This window comes from Rhinopithecus bieti, unplaced genomic scaffold (genome assembly GCF_001698545.2).
Source record: "Rhinopithecus bieti isolate Rb0 unplaced genomic scaffold, ASM169854v2 scaffold_23276, whole genome shotgun sequence".
Lineage (NCBI taxonomy): Eukaryota > Metazoa > Chordata > Mammalia > Primates > Cercopithecidae > Rhinopithecus > Rhinopithecus bieti.
Window position 1 is genome coordinate 2,256,056 of NW_016810868.1, and position 17,916 is coordinate 2,273,971.

General features: G+C 58.2%; 1 protein-coding gene across 1 annotated transcript in view; it reads left to right on the forward strand.

Moving 5' to 3' along the window:
• Positions 1-16,569, forward strand: part of NACC2 (NACC family member 2) — a 50,769-nt gene extending 34,200 nt beyond the window's left edge. Inside the window, 4 exon segments of the mRNA XM_017893110.1 lie at positions 6,546-6,710; positions 8,980-9,085; positions 9,960-10,057; positions 11,220-16,569. Coding sequence (XP_017748599.1) covers positions 6,546-6,710; positions 8,980-9,085; positions 9,960-10,057; positions 11,220-11,728 — 878 coding nt within the window. The 3' untranslated portion in view covers positions 11,729-16,569.
• Positions 16,570-17,916: the final 1,347 nt, after the last annotated feature.

Consider the following 17,916-nt stretch of genomic DNA (forward strand, 5'->3'; position numbering starts at 1 on the left):
CCACACCTGTGTGTTTTCGGGGGTGGGACACAGTCCCACATGGAGAGTCGGGTCATCTCCCCGAGGCCCACTGCATGTGGGGCACCCGTTACCAAATCACCCAGGCCTGGTCACCCATCTGTGGTGCCCCCACATTGCCCCTCACCATTTCCACCTGGGTCCCTGTGCACCTGTTCTGCGCCTGATGCCACCAGGTTCACCAGTGTTGCCAGAGCTGGTCTGTGCCGAACCAGCAGCTGCAGAGGTAGTGCAGGGCATGTGCTAGGTCAGCCTCCAGATGTGTGAGCAGAGGCCGCCTCGAGTCGTGCAGGCTGCCCCTCTGGGGACAGGTGTGTAGCCTGATCTTTCCTGATTCACAGTGGCTCCCTCGCCAAACCCCTCCATGCTACCCTTGAGGCTTATCCACACCCCAACCCCTGGTGACCACCGATCTGTTCCTGTCCCTCAGGTTTTGTCCCCTGGAAAATGTCATACAAATGGGATCACCAGTATGTAACCGTTTGACGTCTTCTGTGTAACAGCACGATTGGAGATCCATCCAGGTTGTGTGCCAATCGTTTATTCCTTTTCACAGCCAAGCTGTAACGTGTCATGTGGATGGTTCACAGTGCCTTGGTCTGCATGCCCGTTGCAGGACATCCAGGCTGTGTCTAGCCTGGGGCATTCGAGAATAGAGACGGGATAAGCATTCCTGTGCAGGCTGTCTTTGGAGATAAATTCCCATTTTTCTTGGGCAAATACCTAAAAGTATAATTGCCATGTCATAAGTGTATGTTGAACTTGACAAGAAGCCACCAAGCAGTTTTCCAGAGTGGCCGTGCCACTTTGCACTCTCCCCAGTGAGATCAGGACGTCCCGGCTGCCCCGCGTCCTCGCCAGCACTTGGCGGTGCTGGTCTTTCTACGTTTTGCCGCACTGGGAGGTGGGACCACATCGTGGCTTGATTTGCATTTCTCCAGTGGCTAAGGATGCTGAGCGTCTTTTCATGTGCTAATTTCCATCTGTGAGTCCCCTGGGGAAGAGTCTGTTCAAATATTTTGCCCATTCTTGAAACTAGATTGTTTGTTTTTAACTGTTGAGTATTGAGATTTCTTTATATTTTTTAGATACAAGTCCTTTGTCAGATATGTGATGTGCAAGTATCTTCCTCCAGTCTGTAGCTGGCTTGTCTTTTTATCTTCATTCAGAGATCAGAAGTTTTTCATTTTGATGAATTCTAGCTCGTCAATCATTTCCACTGTGGATGACGCTTCGGGGGTCATGTCTGAGGCTTTAGCTTAACCTAAGATCATGAAGACCTTCTGCAGTGTTCATGTAGGGTGTGAGGCTGAGACAGAGGGTGGTTTGGGTGCCGTGCGTGTGTGCGGACGACCCGTTGCTCAAGCCCCATTTGTGGAGGCCGCTGCCTTCTCCGTTGAATGGCTGGTGCACCTTTGCCAAAAGCCAGTCGAGCATGGCCGCGTGGGTCTGTTTGTGGGTCTCCTATTCTGTGCCATTGACCTGTCTGTCCATTTTCCTGAACCACACAGGCTTAATGACTGTGGCTTTACAGGAAGTCTTAAAATCAGTGTGATTCAGCACTGCTTCTGTCTGTCTGCATTTAAGTTGTATGTTTCTATATCATCAAGGATTAGGGGTTCATTTTCTTGTTCTGCATTTTAACAAATGGCATATACTTTTTTTTTGTTTTTGTTTTTGTTTTGTTTTGTTTTTTGATACTGAGTCTCGCTCTGTCACCCAGTCTGGAGGGCAGTGGCGTGATCTTGGCTCACTGCAAGCTCTGCCTCCCGGGTTCATGCCATTCTCCTGCCTCAGCCCTCCCCAGTAGCTGGGACTACAGGCGCCCACCACCACACCCGGCTAATTTTTTGTGTTTTTTTAGTAGACACGGAGTTTCACCGCGTTAGCCAGGATGGTGTCGATCTCCTGACCTCGTTATTCGCCCACCTCGGTTTCCCAAAGTGTTGGGGTTACAGGCGTGAACCACCGCACCCAGCCCCCAAAGTGCTGGGATTGCAGGCGTGAGCCACCACGCCTGGCCTAACAAATGGCATATACTTTCAGGGAGTGGGCCTCCCCACCTCCCTCCTACCCCCGCCGAGGCTCTGCTGGGCTCCACCAGGCGGCCCTGCCACCCACCGACTGCCACCCACATCTGCATGGACTCCCCTGGTGGGGCTGCCTGTGCAGTCTCTGATGGTGTCACCTGGGCGAGTCCCCAATGACACACTGCTCTGGGGATGGGAACAGGGCTCGCCATCTGGGACGTCCTGCTGTGGCGTTGGCCCGTGGACAGGGGTCTCCGGGTGTTCTGCCTGGGGAGGGTGTGAGGCTCCTCAGAACCCAGTCAGTGACCCCCAGGGAGTTGAGAAAAGTCATGGCAAGACCAATGACACCTGATTTCTCTCCAGACCTGCACGGCCCCCTCCTTCCAACATTCGTTCGTTCTTTCTGAGCGTTGTTATTGTGGTAAAGTGGACATAAGATGGGCCATTGCAGTGATTTTTACGTGCGCGGTTCAGTGATGCTAAGCGCGTTCCCACTGTTGTGTGAGCATCACTGCCGTCGGCTCCAGAACTCCCATCTTCCCCAGATGAACCTCTTGCCCCCATGAAACGGTCCCTCCCCGTTCCCCCACCCAGCCCCGCACCCACCCTCTTTCTCGCTTCCGTGGACCTGACGACTCTGGGGGCTGCCTGCGAGTGGAGTCCCGGAATGTGTCCCCTCTGTGTCTGGCCCCTCCTGAGGCTGGTGTCCTCCAGGCTCAGCCACCCTGTCCCAGGCTCCCCTGGTGTCGCCCGGCTGGGAGCAGCAGGACCTGGAAGGCACAGTGGGGGCTCCTCCTCGGTCCCTGAAGGCCCCAACCCCGCGTCCCAGGCTGCATCTGTCCTTGTGTTAACTACGCCCTGTGTGGTCCAGGGAAGCTGCCCACCTGCCTACCCTCAGTAGCTGGGCCCTGCTGCCCGGGAGGCTACTGCTCTGAGCCCTCCTGTTGTGACCCTGGCACACCTTCCATGCAGGGGGCGCTGTTGCTCACCTCCATGCAGTTGGCTCGTTGCACTTCCCAGCTCTTCCCAGATGTCACCATGCCAAGAGGTTTGGAGGGCACCATCCTGGTACCTGAGTTTCTTCACAGGGCTGTCAAGGGTAAAGGCGGCAGTTCTGCTACGGCGGCCAGTCCTGGGGTGATAGGAGGCCACGGATCCCCCAGTACCCAAGACCCAGGCCCAGGAGGGACCTCGGTGTGACTGGCAGGGGCCTCTTCCCTGCTCACAAACCCATCAAGGGGCCTCCCGCCACTCTGGGAACCCAGCTCTGACCCTGACTCACCGGGTCTCTGCATGGCCCACCCGGGGCCCAGCAGGGATGAGCCGTCCTGTCTCTGCCGTGAACAAGTCTCTCTGTGGGTTCTCTTTTATTTTTTATTTTATTTTATTATTTTTTTTTTTTGAGACGGAGTTTCGCTCTGTCACCCAGGCTGGAGTGCAGTGGCGCGATCTCAGCTCACTGCAAGCTCCGCCTCCCGGGTTCCCGCCATTCTCCTGCCTCAGCCTCCCGAGTAGTTGGGACTACAGGTGCCTGCCACGTCGCCCGGCTAGTTTTTTTGTATTTTTAGTAGAGACGGGGTTTCACCGTGTTAGCCAGGATGGTCTTGATCTCCTGACCTCGTGATCCGCCCGTCTCGGCCTCCCAAAGTGCTGGGATTACAGGCTTGAGCCACCGCGCCCGGCCGGGTTCTCTTTTAAAGCCCAGTTGTAACTTGGACCTTGAAGCTCAGTTCCTGCGGAGGGTGAGTTGGGGGTCGGGAAGGTGGAGGCTGCGTGAAGACATTTGAGGCACCTTTGCAGTTGAGCTTCGACTCGGTGCGGGGTATTTTTAGCCAGCAGCAGCATCCAGTGCACGGCAAGGCAGAAATAGAAGAGGTTTTTTTGGCCGTTCTGATGCTAACAGTCTCTGGCTCTTGGGGAGTTGGGCAGGGGCTGGGGGGGGCGGGTGTGCCGAGCACAAACCACTTCTGCTGTTTAGAAAAACATCTCAAGATGAGGTGGTTGTGGATGGGGAATTATTTCTGTTGGTGAACTCTTTATGTAAATGCCACGCACTGCGCTGCTCCTCTGCGTGTGTAATCACAGCAGGCTGCACCGGGGGTGGGGGTGCGTAATTATGTTTTAAAATACCACCCGGGTTGTTTTGCTGTGTTCCCTGAGCACCCGGGTAATTCTGGGCTTATCCTGTGGTGCTCTGCCACCCCTGGGAAATGCTGCCTGACCCCTGTAGCAGCCGGGCAGGGGCTGGCACCCACCTTTGAGGCCCCCTTTCTGGCCTCTGTTCTGCCGCAGCCTCCGCTTGGGTGTCCCTGGGCCTTGGGAGGCTCCCCCTCCTCCCTGGGACTGACAGGTGTAGTGTGCACCACGCTCATCCTGGGCGAGTGGTTCCCTGGGGAGGGAGTGTCGGGGTGACTCCAGGGTGGGTGATTTCAGACCCCGCGTGCTTCTCAGGAGTGGAACCCCCTGCATTCAGTGGGGCCCCCGCTGTAAATTTGGGACGTGGGGTCCTCAGTAACCAAGGTTTCAGCCCCCCAGGACTGGGTGGCCTGACCCTCCCTGACAGGCGCTGGGTGCAAAGGTGACTCCAGCTGACTCCGGGACCCTCCCTGCCTCCTGTCCTCCTGAAGCGGCTCCCCAGCAGCCCCCTTGGCAGCCCCCACACCCCGAGGCTCAGCCACTCCTGCAGAGTTTTTCTGTGACTCTCCAAAGTGAGGGTCGTGGTTTGGAGAGACGGGGAACAGGGACAGCATGGCCAGGCACACCTGCCTCTGAGCATCCTGGTGCAGCTGCTGGTGGGCTCTGCATGGAGCTGCCTGCCCCGAGCCTGCTGGACACACAGGTTCCACCCCGCCACTCCCTCTGCACACCTGGGACCAGCAGGTCCTGCAAGCTGCCCCCCCACCCCCCACCGGGGGACTTCCCATCTCACTGAGGCTGCCGAGGGGACCGAGCCCTGCCCTTGGCAAGCAAGGTCCAGCCCTAGGTGGCCTGAGGGCCTTTCCCACCTGCAGGCTGCCCTCGTGCAATCGGGCAGGTGGAGGCTGTGCCGTGGGGCCTTCCCTGCAGGCCTTGCAGCTTGGTGGGGTGTGCAGGAGCCCAGGGCAGTGGGATTCCCTAGTGAAGGCAGCTGACTGGGGAGGTGGCCCTCTCAGGGCCTTGTCTTTTGTGCTGGGACACAGGAATGAGGCAGGCGGTGCTCCGCCCTCACCTGGGCAGGGTGGCTGTGCGGGCAGCCTGCCAGGCTGGGGTGTGAGGAGTGCCAGACTGGTGTCCATGGTGGCATTTGAGTACTGGGGGTCCGCTCAGGGGAGCTGATCTTCACCCTGGAACCCTGCTGGGTTTGTGAGGACCCCTGTGTGAGGGTGGGCCCTGTGAGGCTTCCTGGGACTCAGGGTACGGGGGGAGGGGGCAACAGGGAAGTGAGGGCCCGTGGGGAAAATGGAGCCCCAGGCATTGCTGGGCAGGATCTGGGGCCAGGGTTGTGTTTTCTCGGCCCCACGTGCCTGGTGCATGCTGGGTGTCCAGCAGGTGGTTGTCAGATGAGGGGGTCTCGGCCCTGGCCCTCCGTGAACACTCTAGAGGGGCTCTGTGACCCTGACAGCAGAGAGTCCTGCCCGAGGACCCCGGGGTGGCACCATGGGCTGTGTGGCCCAGGAGCCTCCGAGGGGCTCATCTGTGACGCATGGTGCCATCGGGGTCACACTGCGCAGCTGCAGGTTCCGAGGGTGCAGGGTCCCCGGCCATTGTCTGCCCCAGCAGTGGTGTGTCAGGAACAGTCCCAGATAGCAGGAGGGCTGCCCCTGGTGTTGGCGCATCTGTCGGCCTGGCTGTTGGCAGGTGTTTATGGAGCTACTCCTCATCAGGCCAGCACGGTCCCAGGGCCGTGTTCTTGGATGCACTGAGTCCCCATGTCCTTGCCCATGAGTCGGGTGGCCGTGCCCCACTGCCCCTTGCTGGGAGCTGCTGGGAGAAGAGTCGGGGGCCACAGTACCTGTCACCCTTGTCCAGCTACCCGCCTTTCCTCCACCCGGCAGTTTTTATGGCCCCAGAGGTGGCTGCCCTGCTGGCCCCGCCAAGCCATCCTCCATCCTCCATCCTGTCTCATGCTGTACTCTCCCTTGGGGCCCTGAGCACTGAGCTGTCACTCCTGCCTGGCCAGCAGGCTCTGCATAGCACCCTCCCAGGAGCCAACCCTCGGCAGCTCATTCCCTGGGCCTGGGCGGGCATCCCTTGCCTCACGTCTTCTGCTCACTCGTTCACAGGGGCTTCACTGTGAGGGCAAGGCCAGGTGGGCAAGAGGGCACCAAGTGGGGATGGGGCGGGTTGAAGCCAGTCTGACCCAGGCCAGCAGGAGAGCGGCACAGATGGCCTGACCTGGGCCCAGGGTGGCAGAGTGGGTCTAACCCAGGCCCCAGGGAGCATGGAGGGCAGGTGGGCAGGCACAGAGCAGCCCAGCCCCCCAGATGCCCACCTGACCAGGTTGTTCTGGGCCCGCAGTGCAAGAGAAGCCTGAGCCAGTGCCACTGGAGAGCCGCTCCTGCGTCCTCATCCGCCGCGACCTCGTGGCCCTGCCTGCCAGCCTCATCAGCCAGATCGGATACCGCTGCCATCCCAAGCTCTACTCGGAGGGGGACCCCGGAGAAAAGCTGGAGCTGGTGGCAGGTGAGGCTGCCTCCCACCCATCTATTGTATGCAAATGTCCTCACTCATTCATTTATTATTTCTTTTTTGCAGTGCTCTGAACAATGTACTCATCACCAATCAGTCAAAAAAAAATCTTAAATTTCCTGTAATTTCCTTTTAGAAGAATGTGTCATTAAGAGAAGTTATTCAATTGAATTAATTTAGCATTTTAATTGAATCCCCTGGGCTGGTCGCACTCCTGATTGGCAGGGGCTGCAGTCACAATGTGTTTTAATTTGGGTCACAGATAAAACCATGTCATGTATGGTTGCCAGCCCTCCCGCCCCCCGAGAATCCAGTTGCAGCCTTTGGGGGTAACGGCCAGGTTCTGAGTGGTAGCTGCTGTCAAGTCGGGATCCTTCTGGCAGAACAAACACGTCTGAGTCCAGAAGCCCATGGGGGTCAGGCCTCGCTCAGGAATATTTACCTTTTGTGTTGGATTCCTTTGGCATCGTAGCTCCTTGTAGATTTTTACAACCGTTCAAGGAGAAGATGAGGCAGGCTGAAGCCAGTCTGACCTGTGCCATGGGCATCTTCTTTGGTGACTATTGGGCCATTTTCCGGGGATTTCTTCCTGGTTTTCCAGGAAGCCCCATGCTTGGGCCCTTAGGCGCTTTCCTTGGCCACAGCCTGAGCAGTTCTGCCCCAGCCCTGTCCTGTTCCTGTCCACCCCCAAAGGCCACACCTTGGGCAGCATGTCAGGGTCCTCCCTTCCCAGCAGGACGAGTGCCTTAAGTGTGTGCCGCCGCCTAAGGGTTGCCAGTGGCCTGGGCTGGCCTCGCCTTCAGCTGCCAGGGTCTTCGGTCCTCATGGGAGAGCGGCCTCCTGGGCTGCACCTGGCGGTGTTGGGCTACCCTGGCCAGGAGGGGTAAGGGCCCACCTTGCTGTGCCCTGAGCCCTCACCCTGCCCCGGCACTGCTTCTGGATGGGGAGCGCCGTGCTGGGCTGCCAGGGCTGGGTGGGCCCCTGGGGTTGGGCTCTGGGGCACAGGTACCCACGTGGGCCCTGGTGCTTCACATTGGTGTGGTCCTGGGAAGACACTCTCTGTCACCCCAGCCTCCAGCAGCTGTGGCCTGTGTTTGGGGTATGGGGCTTCAAGTTTATGAGCTCCTCGGGAGAGTTCCTCCAGCCCAGACCCTGGCAGGGAGGGCCTGTGGGAGCAGTGGGTCAGGAGACGGGCCATGGCAGGAAGAGGCCATGGGCACTACAGGCTCCTGGAAGCAGGCACACCTGGACATCAGCATCCTTCAGGACGTGGCATCTCGTGGTCATTGAGATTGGCTGTCCCCAGAAAGTGGTTCCTCCCCGTTGTTCCCAGCGGGGTCAGTCCTGCTGCTGGTTCATGCCCATGCTCACCCAGACCCTAGTGGGACACCTGGGGTGTGGTCAAGTTTCCGAGGGTAAATAGCACAGCGTGGACCTCCCTGGCCACGCTGCTGCCCCAGCTGGTTTCCCCCTTCACACATACTCAGAGGAGGTCAGTGCTGGGCCCTGCAAAGCTCCAGCCATACCCTCCAGTCGGGATTCCGTCTCCCTCATCGTTGCTTGAGGCTCTTTGGTATCTGGGACGGAGCAGAAAGGCAAAGACATGCGTGTTTCCCAAACCCAGGGCCAGAGCCAGCCCTTCAGAGCGTTCCCACAGGCCAGGTGCGGTGCCCCAATCCTGTAATCCCAGCACTCTGGGAGGCCGAAGTGGGAAGATTGCTTGAGGCCAGGTGTTCAAGACCAGCCTGGGTAACATAGGGAGACTTCATCAAAATTAACTGGGCACAGTGGTGGCGCCTGTGGTGCCAACTACTCAAGAGGCTGAGGTGGGAGGATGACTGGAGCCCAGGAGGTTGAGGCTACAGTAAGCTGTGATTGCACCACTGCTTTCCAACCTGGGCAACAGAGCAAGATCCCGTCTCTAAACAGCAACAGAGCGTGTTCCCAGGGAGGGAACTGAGCCCGGGGGGGCGCAGCATAGCGGGGAGAGCTTGGAGTTTGGGGCTCGATGGGGAGGGTAGGGGGGCTCCGTGGCTTTCCCCACCCCCTGCTTAGTTCCATGTGTGATTTGGGACCTGCTGGGGCTGGCCTTGGCCGTGGCCTCTCCTGGTGACCAGCAGGTGGGACCTCAAATTGCTCCTCCCAAAAAAAATCCTGGAGGCCTCTGGCTCCTCCCCACCCTCCCCCTCACCCCTCTGTGCGCCTCTTCAGACCCTAGTGGCCTGGGAAGGTCATGAGCCCTTTTTCTTTTTGGCGGCCACAGGCTCTGGGGTCTACATCACACGTGGCCAGCTGATGAACTGCCACCTCTGTGCAGGGGTGAAGCACAAGGTCTTGCTGCGGAGGCTCCTGGCCACCTTCTTTGACAGGTAGGTTGGGGCAGGGGTGCTGGAGGGCACAGTGGAGCTGCAGAGGGTTCTGGCTCCTTTAGCTGTGAGCTGTCTGATTGTCCAGGGTTGTGGCATTGAAAGTCCCCTTGCATTCCTGACTTCAGCCGTGGCCTGCCAGCCCCAGGATGGTGGAGAGGCTCCCGGGGAGGGAGGGGCTGTCTTCCATGGCCTTTCTCAAAGGGCCTTATGGATGCAACCCCCACAACAAAAAAAGCAAAGCTAGGCCGGGCGTGGTGGCTCAAGCCTGTAATCCCAGCACTTTGGGAGGCCGAGACGGGCGGATCACAAGGTCAGGAGATCGAGACCCTCCTGGCTAACACGGTGAAACCCCGTCTCTACTAAAACTACAAAAAACTAGCCAGGCGAGGTGGCGGGCGCCTGTAGTCCCCGCTACTCGGGAGGCTGAGGCAGGAGAATGGCGTAAACCCGGGAGGCGGAGCTTGCAGTGAGCTGAGATCCGGCCACTGCACTCCAGCCCGGGCGACAGAGCAAGACTCCGTCTCAAAAAAAAAAAAAAAAAAACAAAGAGCCACACTTACTCTGTTGTGCGGATGGGCTGACAGAACCTTCCCGAGGACACAGCAACTTCCTCAGATGCCCCCAGAGTCCCTGAGGACAACGCTTGGGTCACCTTGCAGCCCCGTCACCTGGTCATCTTCTCAGCCCAGACGCTTTTCCTTTGTATTGCCCCTTAGAGGGTGGCTGGGCTGGCTGCTGCCACCAGACCACGAGCTGGGACACATGCAAACCAGCCAAGGGTGAGGCCAAGTGTTCTCCCAGCAGGGCATTCACACGGGGGGTCGCCTCCAGGTCCCCTCTCCGTTGTCCTCACCCTTTCTGGTCCCTCCATCAGGAACACGCTGGCCAACAGCTGTGGGACTGGCATCCGCTCGTCCACCAGCGACCCCAGCCGGAAGCCGCTGGACAGCCGGGTCCTGAACGCTGTGAAACGTAAGAGCCTGGGGTCTCCCGGGTGGGGGGCTGGGGCTGAGGCTGGCTCCTCAGGCTGGATCCCAGCCTGAGGAGGACTGGGTGGGCCCCGGGGGTGCTCCCGGCCACCTGCAGCTTCCGTCCCCGGGGGCTGAGCACGGTCGGATTGAGGGAACGACAGGAGAAAAGAGCAGCTCTCAGAAGCCAGGTCTCGAGGTGTTAACGTTCTTGGTAGGTTTCCAAGTGTGATGAATTCAGCTGCGAAACTATTTTAATATGTGAAATAGATCTAATTTTCCTTTTTGAACAAAACCCCTTATTTACATTTTGCGGTTATTTTGAGCCTTTGCCATCTGTTCGGCCGGCTTCTGCCTCCCGCTCTTGGGCGTGTGGGGGCGGAGCCCGGTCCATCTCCGGGGCAGACCGCCGCCTCCCCCGGCCCGCACCCCAGATGTGGAAGATGCTGACTGCTGCCGGCTCACACCAGGTGGCCAAGAGCACAGCCTCCTGTGGCCCTTAGCCCAAGAAGCACTATCTTGTTTTCTTTCTTAAAAAAAAAAACAAAAACAAAAAAACCTGTGAGGCAAATTCTGTTTTAGAGCAAAAAGGGGCCTTTGCATCCAGGAATTACAGTCCCAAAGCGTAGGGTGGCAGCCGGGGCTCTGGGAAGATTCTGGGAGGCACCAAGGTGGACGTGGCCCCTGGGACCTGCCTCTGGGTTTGATGCCGTTGGGAGGAATGGCCCGGCCTTGGCCTGGGCTCCTGCTGGAGAAAGGAGGCGAGGGTTGCTGAAGTGACGGCTTCTGTCACTCCCCTCCTCCAGGCTGGGACTGGGACGGGGAGGGGTCTTGTTATTCCTGAGAGGGGGACCCTCTGACCAGTTCCCGTTAGCCAGTGGGGCTAGGGAAGTCCAGAGATTAAAAACAGGCCTGAGCCTCACAGCTGGTGGACAGCCAAGGCTGCTGGGCCTGACCAGGCCAGAGACTGTTCCAGAGGAATGGGGTGGGGAGGCCTCCCAGGCCACGCAGTGAGAAAGGTGACCTCTGGTCTTCTGGCTGAGCCCAGGAGAGCCCCAGGAGTGGCCAGGGAGGCTCATCCAGGGCATCATGGTTCCGTGGCCTTGGGGAGGGGCGGGCCCTCCCGGCAGGCAGGTGGCTGAGCTCACGCCACCCCGTCCTCACAGTGTACTGTCAGAACTTCGCCCCCAGCTTCAAGGAGAGCGAGATGAACGTGATCGCCGCGGACATGTGCACCAACGCCCGCCGCGTTCGCAAGCGCTGGCTGCCCAAGATCAAGTCCATGCTGCCGGAGGGCGTGGAGATGTACCGCACGGTCATGGGCTCCTCGGCGGCCAATGTGCCCCTTGACCCCGAGTTCCCGCCCGCCACGGCACAGGTGTTCGAGCAGCGCATCTATGCCGAGCGGCGGAGCGACGCGGCCACCATCGTGGCTCTGAGAACTGACGCCGTGAATGTTGACCTGAGCACCGCCACCAACCCCGCCTTCGACGCCGGGGAGGAGGTGGACGGGGCCGGCTCGGTCATCCAGGAGGTGGCCGCCCCCGAGCCGCTGCCCGCCGATGGCCAGAGCCCCCCACAGCCCTTTGAGCAGGGCGGGGGCAGCCCCAGCAGGCCCCAGACGCCCGCGGCCGCGGCCCGGAGGCCGGAGGGCACCTATGCAGGGACTTTGTAAGCGGAGCTGGGTGGCTGCACGAGAGGGACCGAGTACTAGAGCTGCTTGCATGCGTTACTAATACAAACAAATGTGATCAAGCCACTTACCTACTGAACTGCTACTGTTGCCTGAGAAAAATGTGATTTTTATTCTGCTTGTATTTAAAATTGATGAAGGAAACAAATGCATTCATTATACTGTAAACAATTAGGCCACTGGCAGCCTCCTGTGAGGAAGCTCCCAGGGCTCCCTTTTGATATTCACAAGGTCAGTCTCCAAGTGTAGCTTCCCTCCCCCTTCTTGGGGAGGGCGGGAGGCCACCAGGCCCCTGGTGCCCAGCCCTGCCCCTTCCTCCCCGCCCTTCCTGCTCCTTCTGCCCGGAAGGCAAAGCAGGGGCGGTGGCCTGTGGCGGTGGGGTGGGGGGGGCTGGGCTGTGTGTCACTGACCCTTCCTTCCTTACCCGTGGAACCCGTCTGGGGTAATGGGGCAGGGCTCAGGGCCCAGGGCCCTAACTCCTCGTTTTTCCTTCTTTCTGAGACTCGGGGCCAGGCCCACCAGGCCTCCCACCTGTGTGGGGTGTGTGCACGAGTGTGTGTGTGTGTGTGCGAGTGCGTGTGCAGGGGGCGTGGCGAGGGGGGCAGTGATGGCTGTGGCTCACCCTTCAGGGGTGGAGAAAAGGGTACTTTATTCTGCCCCCTCACCCCATCCTTGTTCTGCCCAGTCTGTCTCGGCTCTGCAGCCCCTCGGTCCCCTGACCCCCAGGGCACCGCTGACCCCGCCTGGCCTCCCACTGTCCTGCCCGGGCCCACTGTGGGACGTGCACAGCTGATGGTGCCCACGCCGCCCTCTGCCGCCTCAGCCACTTTGGGATTATGCTTGTCTTGTTTTTTTTGGGTTTTGTTGTAATTTAGATCTATTTCATGTATGGTTTGGAAACTTTCAGACTCAATAGAGCAAAAACTTTGGGTGGGATGGTGTACCTGTCCCCGGCCCACCATGACTTGGGGCGGGTCATCTGTGGCAGGGTGCACCCCCCTGCCCCCCACCCAGGGCCAGGGACCACTCGTCTCCCACTGGGGGAAAAAGGGGGTCCCGGATGGGCGACCAGTATGTGTGAAGCTGAGCTCAGGGTCCGACCTGGGGAGCCCCCGGGGCTCTGCTCAGGCAGGAGGCAGCGCCCAGGGCTGGGCCAGGGCGAGAGTGGGTCCTCCCAGTGCTGGGCTCCCCGTCTGCCTTGTGGGTGTGCATGGATGGAGGCTGCAGGCAGGATGTGGCCAAGACAGGTCTGGGCTGGGGCAGTTGGAGGTGTGGGCACTGGTAGGGGACAGAGGGTTAGGGATGCGTGTTGGGGGCCAGAGACAGTGGAGGAAAGGCCCATGGATGGTGGGGCTGGTAGGTTTTGAGGCTGGAGAAATTTAATTTGAAATTTAATTACTATTTTTTAAGTGGTGGGGGTCACAGACCATGTGAAGTCCTATGTGAAGTGCTGGTGTGGCCACCTACCCAGGTGCCTCTCCCTTTTGTTTTGGGGGCCTGGGCCCTTGTCCAGGGGCAGCCCTCCTTCTGAAGTGTGGCCAGAAGAACCCCCCATCCCAAGACTTGAAATGTCTGTTGCTCACCTCTGTCCCTCCAGAACTCAGCTTCCCCATCTGCGTGTGCAAAACAAGTGCAGCGCTGTACCCGTCAGCACCCCCTCCCGTGTGCACACAGGCCGGTGAGCGGTGGCCGACCAGCACAGCCCACTCCCCCAACCTCCACAACCCGTCAAGTGGAGGCCGCCCCCGCTAGGGGAGGACCATGTGCTGCACCATGGCTTGGGGACCTACAGGGTGTGGGTTAGACGCATTCCCACTGGGTGACCCCTTTCTGCCCCACAGCCCACCCCTGTGGCAAGGCCCTGGGAGACCTCCCGTGGGGCCGCCTCTATAGACTGCACTCAGCCCCCTGGGCTTCCTCCAGCCAGGCCCAGCACGTGCCTGCCCTCTAGAAAACTACGTTGCTTTCCAGAAGGAGGTGGGGGACCATGGGCAGACACTATGGACGCTAACCTCGGCCCCTCCACCTGTTCCTCAGGGCCCAAGTCCAGGGAGACCAAGGCCTGCATTCCTAGGGCCGGAGGTGGATCAGTGGTGCAGAGACATGTGGACCTCCTGCTGAACTCAGAACCACCCAGCCTAGAGGGAGCCTCTCTCTGCCTCTTCCTCCCCTGTCTTGGGCCCAGGTGGGGTTGGAGCCCCCATGGGGCCCACTGGGAACCTGGACCAAACCTTCCTTGGAGCTGGGAGGAAGCAGGGGCAGGTAGGTGAGGTTGAGCTGCACTTCAGTTCCCTCTGGAGTTTCCTGCATCTGCCCCACACCCAAATTTGCACTTTAATTTGACCATCCCTGGGGGCCTGGCTGCTGACAGAAGGGCTCTCTCCGCCCTCCACTCCAAAGTGGGTGCCCCCCACCCTTGGCCAGGACAGGGAGGGACCCGCTGGCCACTGCCGGAGGTGGTGGCTGCACAGAGGACGCCTGACTGCTGCTCAGGCCTGCACAATGTCCCGTGGCCCCTTCCTCACTCGTTTGTAATCGCCGTCTGTTCTGTTGTTCTGGGTAAGGAAGGCAAGAGCTATAGGTAAAACTTAAATAATAATAATTTAATGTGAATGGGTTCTGAGCTCTCCCTGCGCCCCGGGCAGGCCAGGCTGAGCATTTTGCACTAATGTGTCCCACGGTGGGCGTGAGTCGGGAGTGTCTGCGGACGTGCATGGCTGCTGAGCGGACCTGCCGTGTGCTCCCTCCGTGTCCTGAATGTACCGTGGGGCGGGGGCGGCGGCCCGGGCTCAGAGGGGCCTTCCAGAGTGCCTTAGCATCCTTTGATCATTTTTCCCAAGGAAACCAATTAAGAAAGCCGGACCCTTCCCTCCTTTGTTTACAAGATGACTAATTCCAGAATCCGGGGTTGTCCTGTCCTGTGAGTGTGACCCTGACTCATCCAGACCCTATAGAGAGAGACGAGCCACTCAGTATTTATGAGCTGTCCGCACCTTTATCCCTAAGCCTGACTATTAGCAATACGCATATCCTATATAGAATCTATTACAGAGCTACGTTATCTCCGCACCTTTAAAGGAGGACAGAAAGGACTGGACTGTGTTGGAGCTGCCGCCTGGCAGGTGGTGGGCCTGATACCTAGCCGCCTCTCCTGCCCTGCCCTCCTCTTCCCCAAGGGGATGGGCCCAGGAGGCAGCTGGTTTGCATGCAGAGGTCCAGGAGGGACCGGAGGTGTGACAGATACTGTGAGCCCAGCAGGCCGCGCCTGGCTGGGTGCCTCGGTACTTGAATTCTGTCTCGTTTTCCGCACTGTGTCTGCCCACCCGAGTTCTCTGTCGTCACTTAACTTTGCATTGGATTTGGTTATTGTACTTTGCCCCTGAATGTGGATGAAGCTGTGGGCGAGAGGCCAGCAGGACCCGCCTGAGTGTCCCGGTGTTGGCGACTGTGGGTCAGGGCTCCTAGAAGGTGGGAGCCGGCTGCCTGGCCTCCTTTCTCCTCCAGGAAGAGTCATTCTTTGGCATTTGTGTTTGCCAGGAGGAAGGCGGATGGTAGTGACAGAGGGCTGGTCGGCCCTCGGGGCTGGAGCCCTCTGAGGGGACTTGAGTGCCTGACCCTGGCCTGTCCTCATTCGACAGCTGGAGCTGTAAGCACTGGCCCAGTCCCCCCACCCCACCCAGCCATGTACTGCCTGGGTTCCCCTCAGAAGGGAAATGTGTATGGAAACATCTTGGCAGCAAGTGGAAAAAGGTGTATGGCCCATGAACCAACTGAAAACTCCAAGAAATCTCTCTCTGCCTCTGCCAGCAGCGAGTCCTAGACAGAATCGAGAACTCGTAGCTGTCCTCAGCTGTAACTACTGTTTCAGAATGTTGCTGCTGCATAAATTTGTCATGTCAGCCAGCCGGCTCCGACTCCGTGTACGAGTGTGTGTGTGCGCGCACGCGTGTCTGTGTCTGTGTGTGCGCGTGCGTGCGTGTCACCACCGGAGCATTTAGGGCTTGGTACAAGATGTTTCTAAAATGGCAAAGGTTTTTCGTGTTTGTTTGTTTTGTTTCTTTGGAAAAAGAAAAAGAAAGGAAAATTATGCAGAATCGAAAGCATTCAGATTGGATGACCTGCTCGTATTCCGATCAGTCGCTTCCATTGTTAGCATCGTACACATGATTGTGATTTTTATGTCAAAAGAAGCCAAAACTTGCAATACTATTTTTAGCAGACAAAAAAAAAAGAGAAAAGAACTAAGTATAAAATGTATAAATATTTTTGACTTGAACATTTGGATGGCACTGGGTGCAAGTAGAACATCCATCCTTCGGACGGAATGTTTGGAAAAGAGAGACTTTTAAAAGGAGATGTTTGTTTTAAAGAGTCTGTTTAGGGGTTAAAGTACTGTAACTCACGACTGTTAAAAAAATAAATTTTCCTGTGCTGTAAAGGAAGGTTTCACAGTACCACTGAGTTAGATTTCAGCCACAGAAGATGCTTCGCTGTTTTTTTGGGTTTTTTTTTTTTTTTTTTTTTTTTTTTTTGTCTTTTTTTAAGGAGGAAGCCTTTGTTTTGTTTTCCTGAGCCCTCACTCTCTTTTTGTGCTGTTACTCGGTAGAGTCAAGACTGTTACTTTTTAGCCATGGCTGACATTGTATCAATAACTAAAACTGAAACATCCAAAACTGACCAGGGAAACAGAGGGCTACAAGCGTGCTCAGAGCCGTTTCAGACAGTGGAAATCCATGACAAGCAAACAAAAGGATGTGATCATTAATTGTAAAGCGCTTTGTAAAATTCACATTTACAAAATAATAAAGTCAGTTCAAACCTAAGTTTCCTGGACTTGACTTGGCCCTGTGGGGTTTGGGGGAGACGCAGAGAAGCCAAGGTTGGGCTGTTGAAGGTGGGGTGGCCAGTGGTCCCCCAGGGGCAGCCTCAGGACCCCTGCCTCTGTTAGCGGCGTCCCCAGGCCAGCTGCCCACACAACAGGGCAGGGATCTGGCTGTGGGGTTCAAGGCCACCTGCCCCGTCTCTTGATCTCCCCAGTGTTTTACAAGGTGGTTAGGATGTCTGCAGGTGTTAGTGTGCCTGTTAGAGGGGAGCCCTGTCCGGACCCCCAGGCGACCTGCCAGGGCAGAGGGATCTGCTTTTCGGGGCCTTGGTTTTATCGTCTGAGAAGTGGGGCAGCCCCTGCCTCACCTGCCACCCAAAAGGTGCATGGCTCCCTCTTTCCCTCCCCCTCCCCCTCTGCCACCCCTCCTGGGCCATGTCTGTCCCCAGGTGCACAGAGAGACAAGTGCAGGTGGGCAGAGCTGGGCCCACAGGATTGGCCTTCTCTCCAGCCCTGAGGCTGGTGTCCTGGGGTTCCGGCTGCGTGGCCAGCCCCACTTCCCTTTGCTCCTCTGGTGTATCCACAAGGACAGGCCGAGTGCTTTGCAATCATGTAACCCCCAGACCTGGGGTCCTGCCGGGCCCTTGATGGGTGCCTCCTACGTCTGGAAGCACTTTCCTCTGGACATCTGCATGGTGGGCTCCTCACTTCCTGCGGTCATGTGAGGGTCTCATCCAGGGGACCATCCTGATCACTTCATGGACACCCCTCCCTGGCCTCTCTTCCCCTTTCGCAGGGTTCATGGCACCTGCTTTCCCGAAGGGAGGTGGTGAATTTATTGGGCAGGGCTTCATGGCTGTGTTCCCAGAAGAGGGTCCTCTGGGCCAGCACAGGGCAACCCCTGATGTCTTAAATGGATGGATGTGGTTTCCATATGGGCCCCTGGATGGAAGGGCCCCTGTGGCAATACGGATGGTGGCTTGGGGTCACCCTGAGCCATTACCTCCTACAGGAGCCGCATCACCACACTGTCCCCACCAGGAACGCCCAAGGGGTCTGTTCCCTGGTGGGGCCAGGAAACATGGAGCGTTCCGGTCCCCATCCCACCACCAAGTCCAGCCTCAAGCTGCCAGGGTAAGTGCGTCTGACTCAACTTCCCTAGAGAAGGAGCAGAGCCCCTGGCTCTCAAGGCCATCCTCCGGGAGAAGGAGCAGAGCCCCGGCTCTCNCCGAAGGGAGGTGGTGAATTTATTGGGCAGGGCTTCATGGCTGTGTTCCCAGAAGAGGGTCCTCTGGGCCAGCACAGGGCAACCCCTGATGTCTTAAATGGATGGATGTGGTTTCCATAT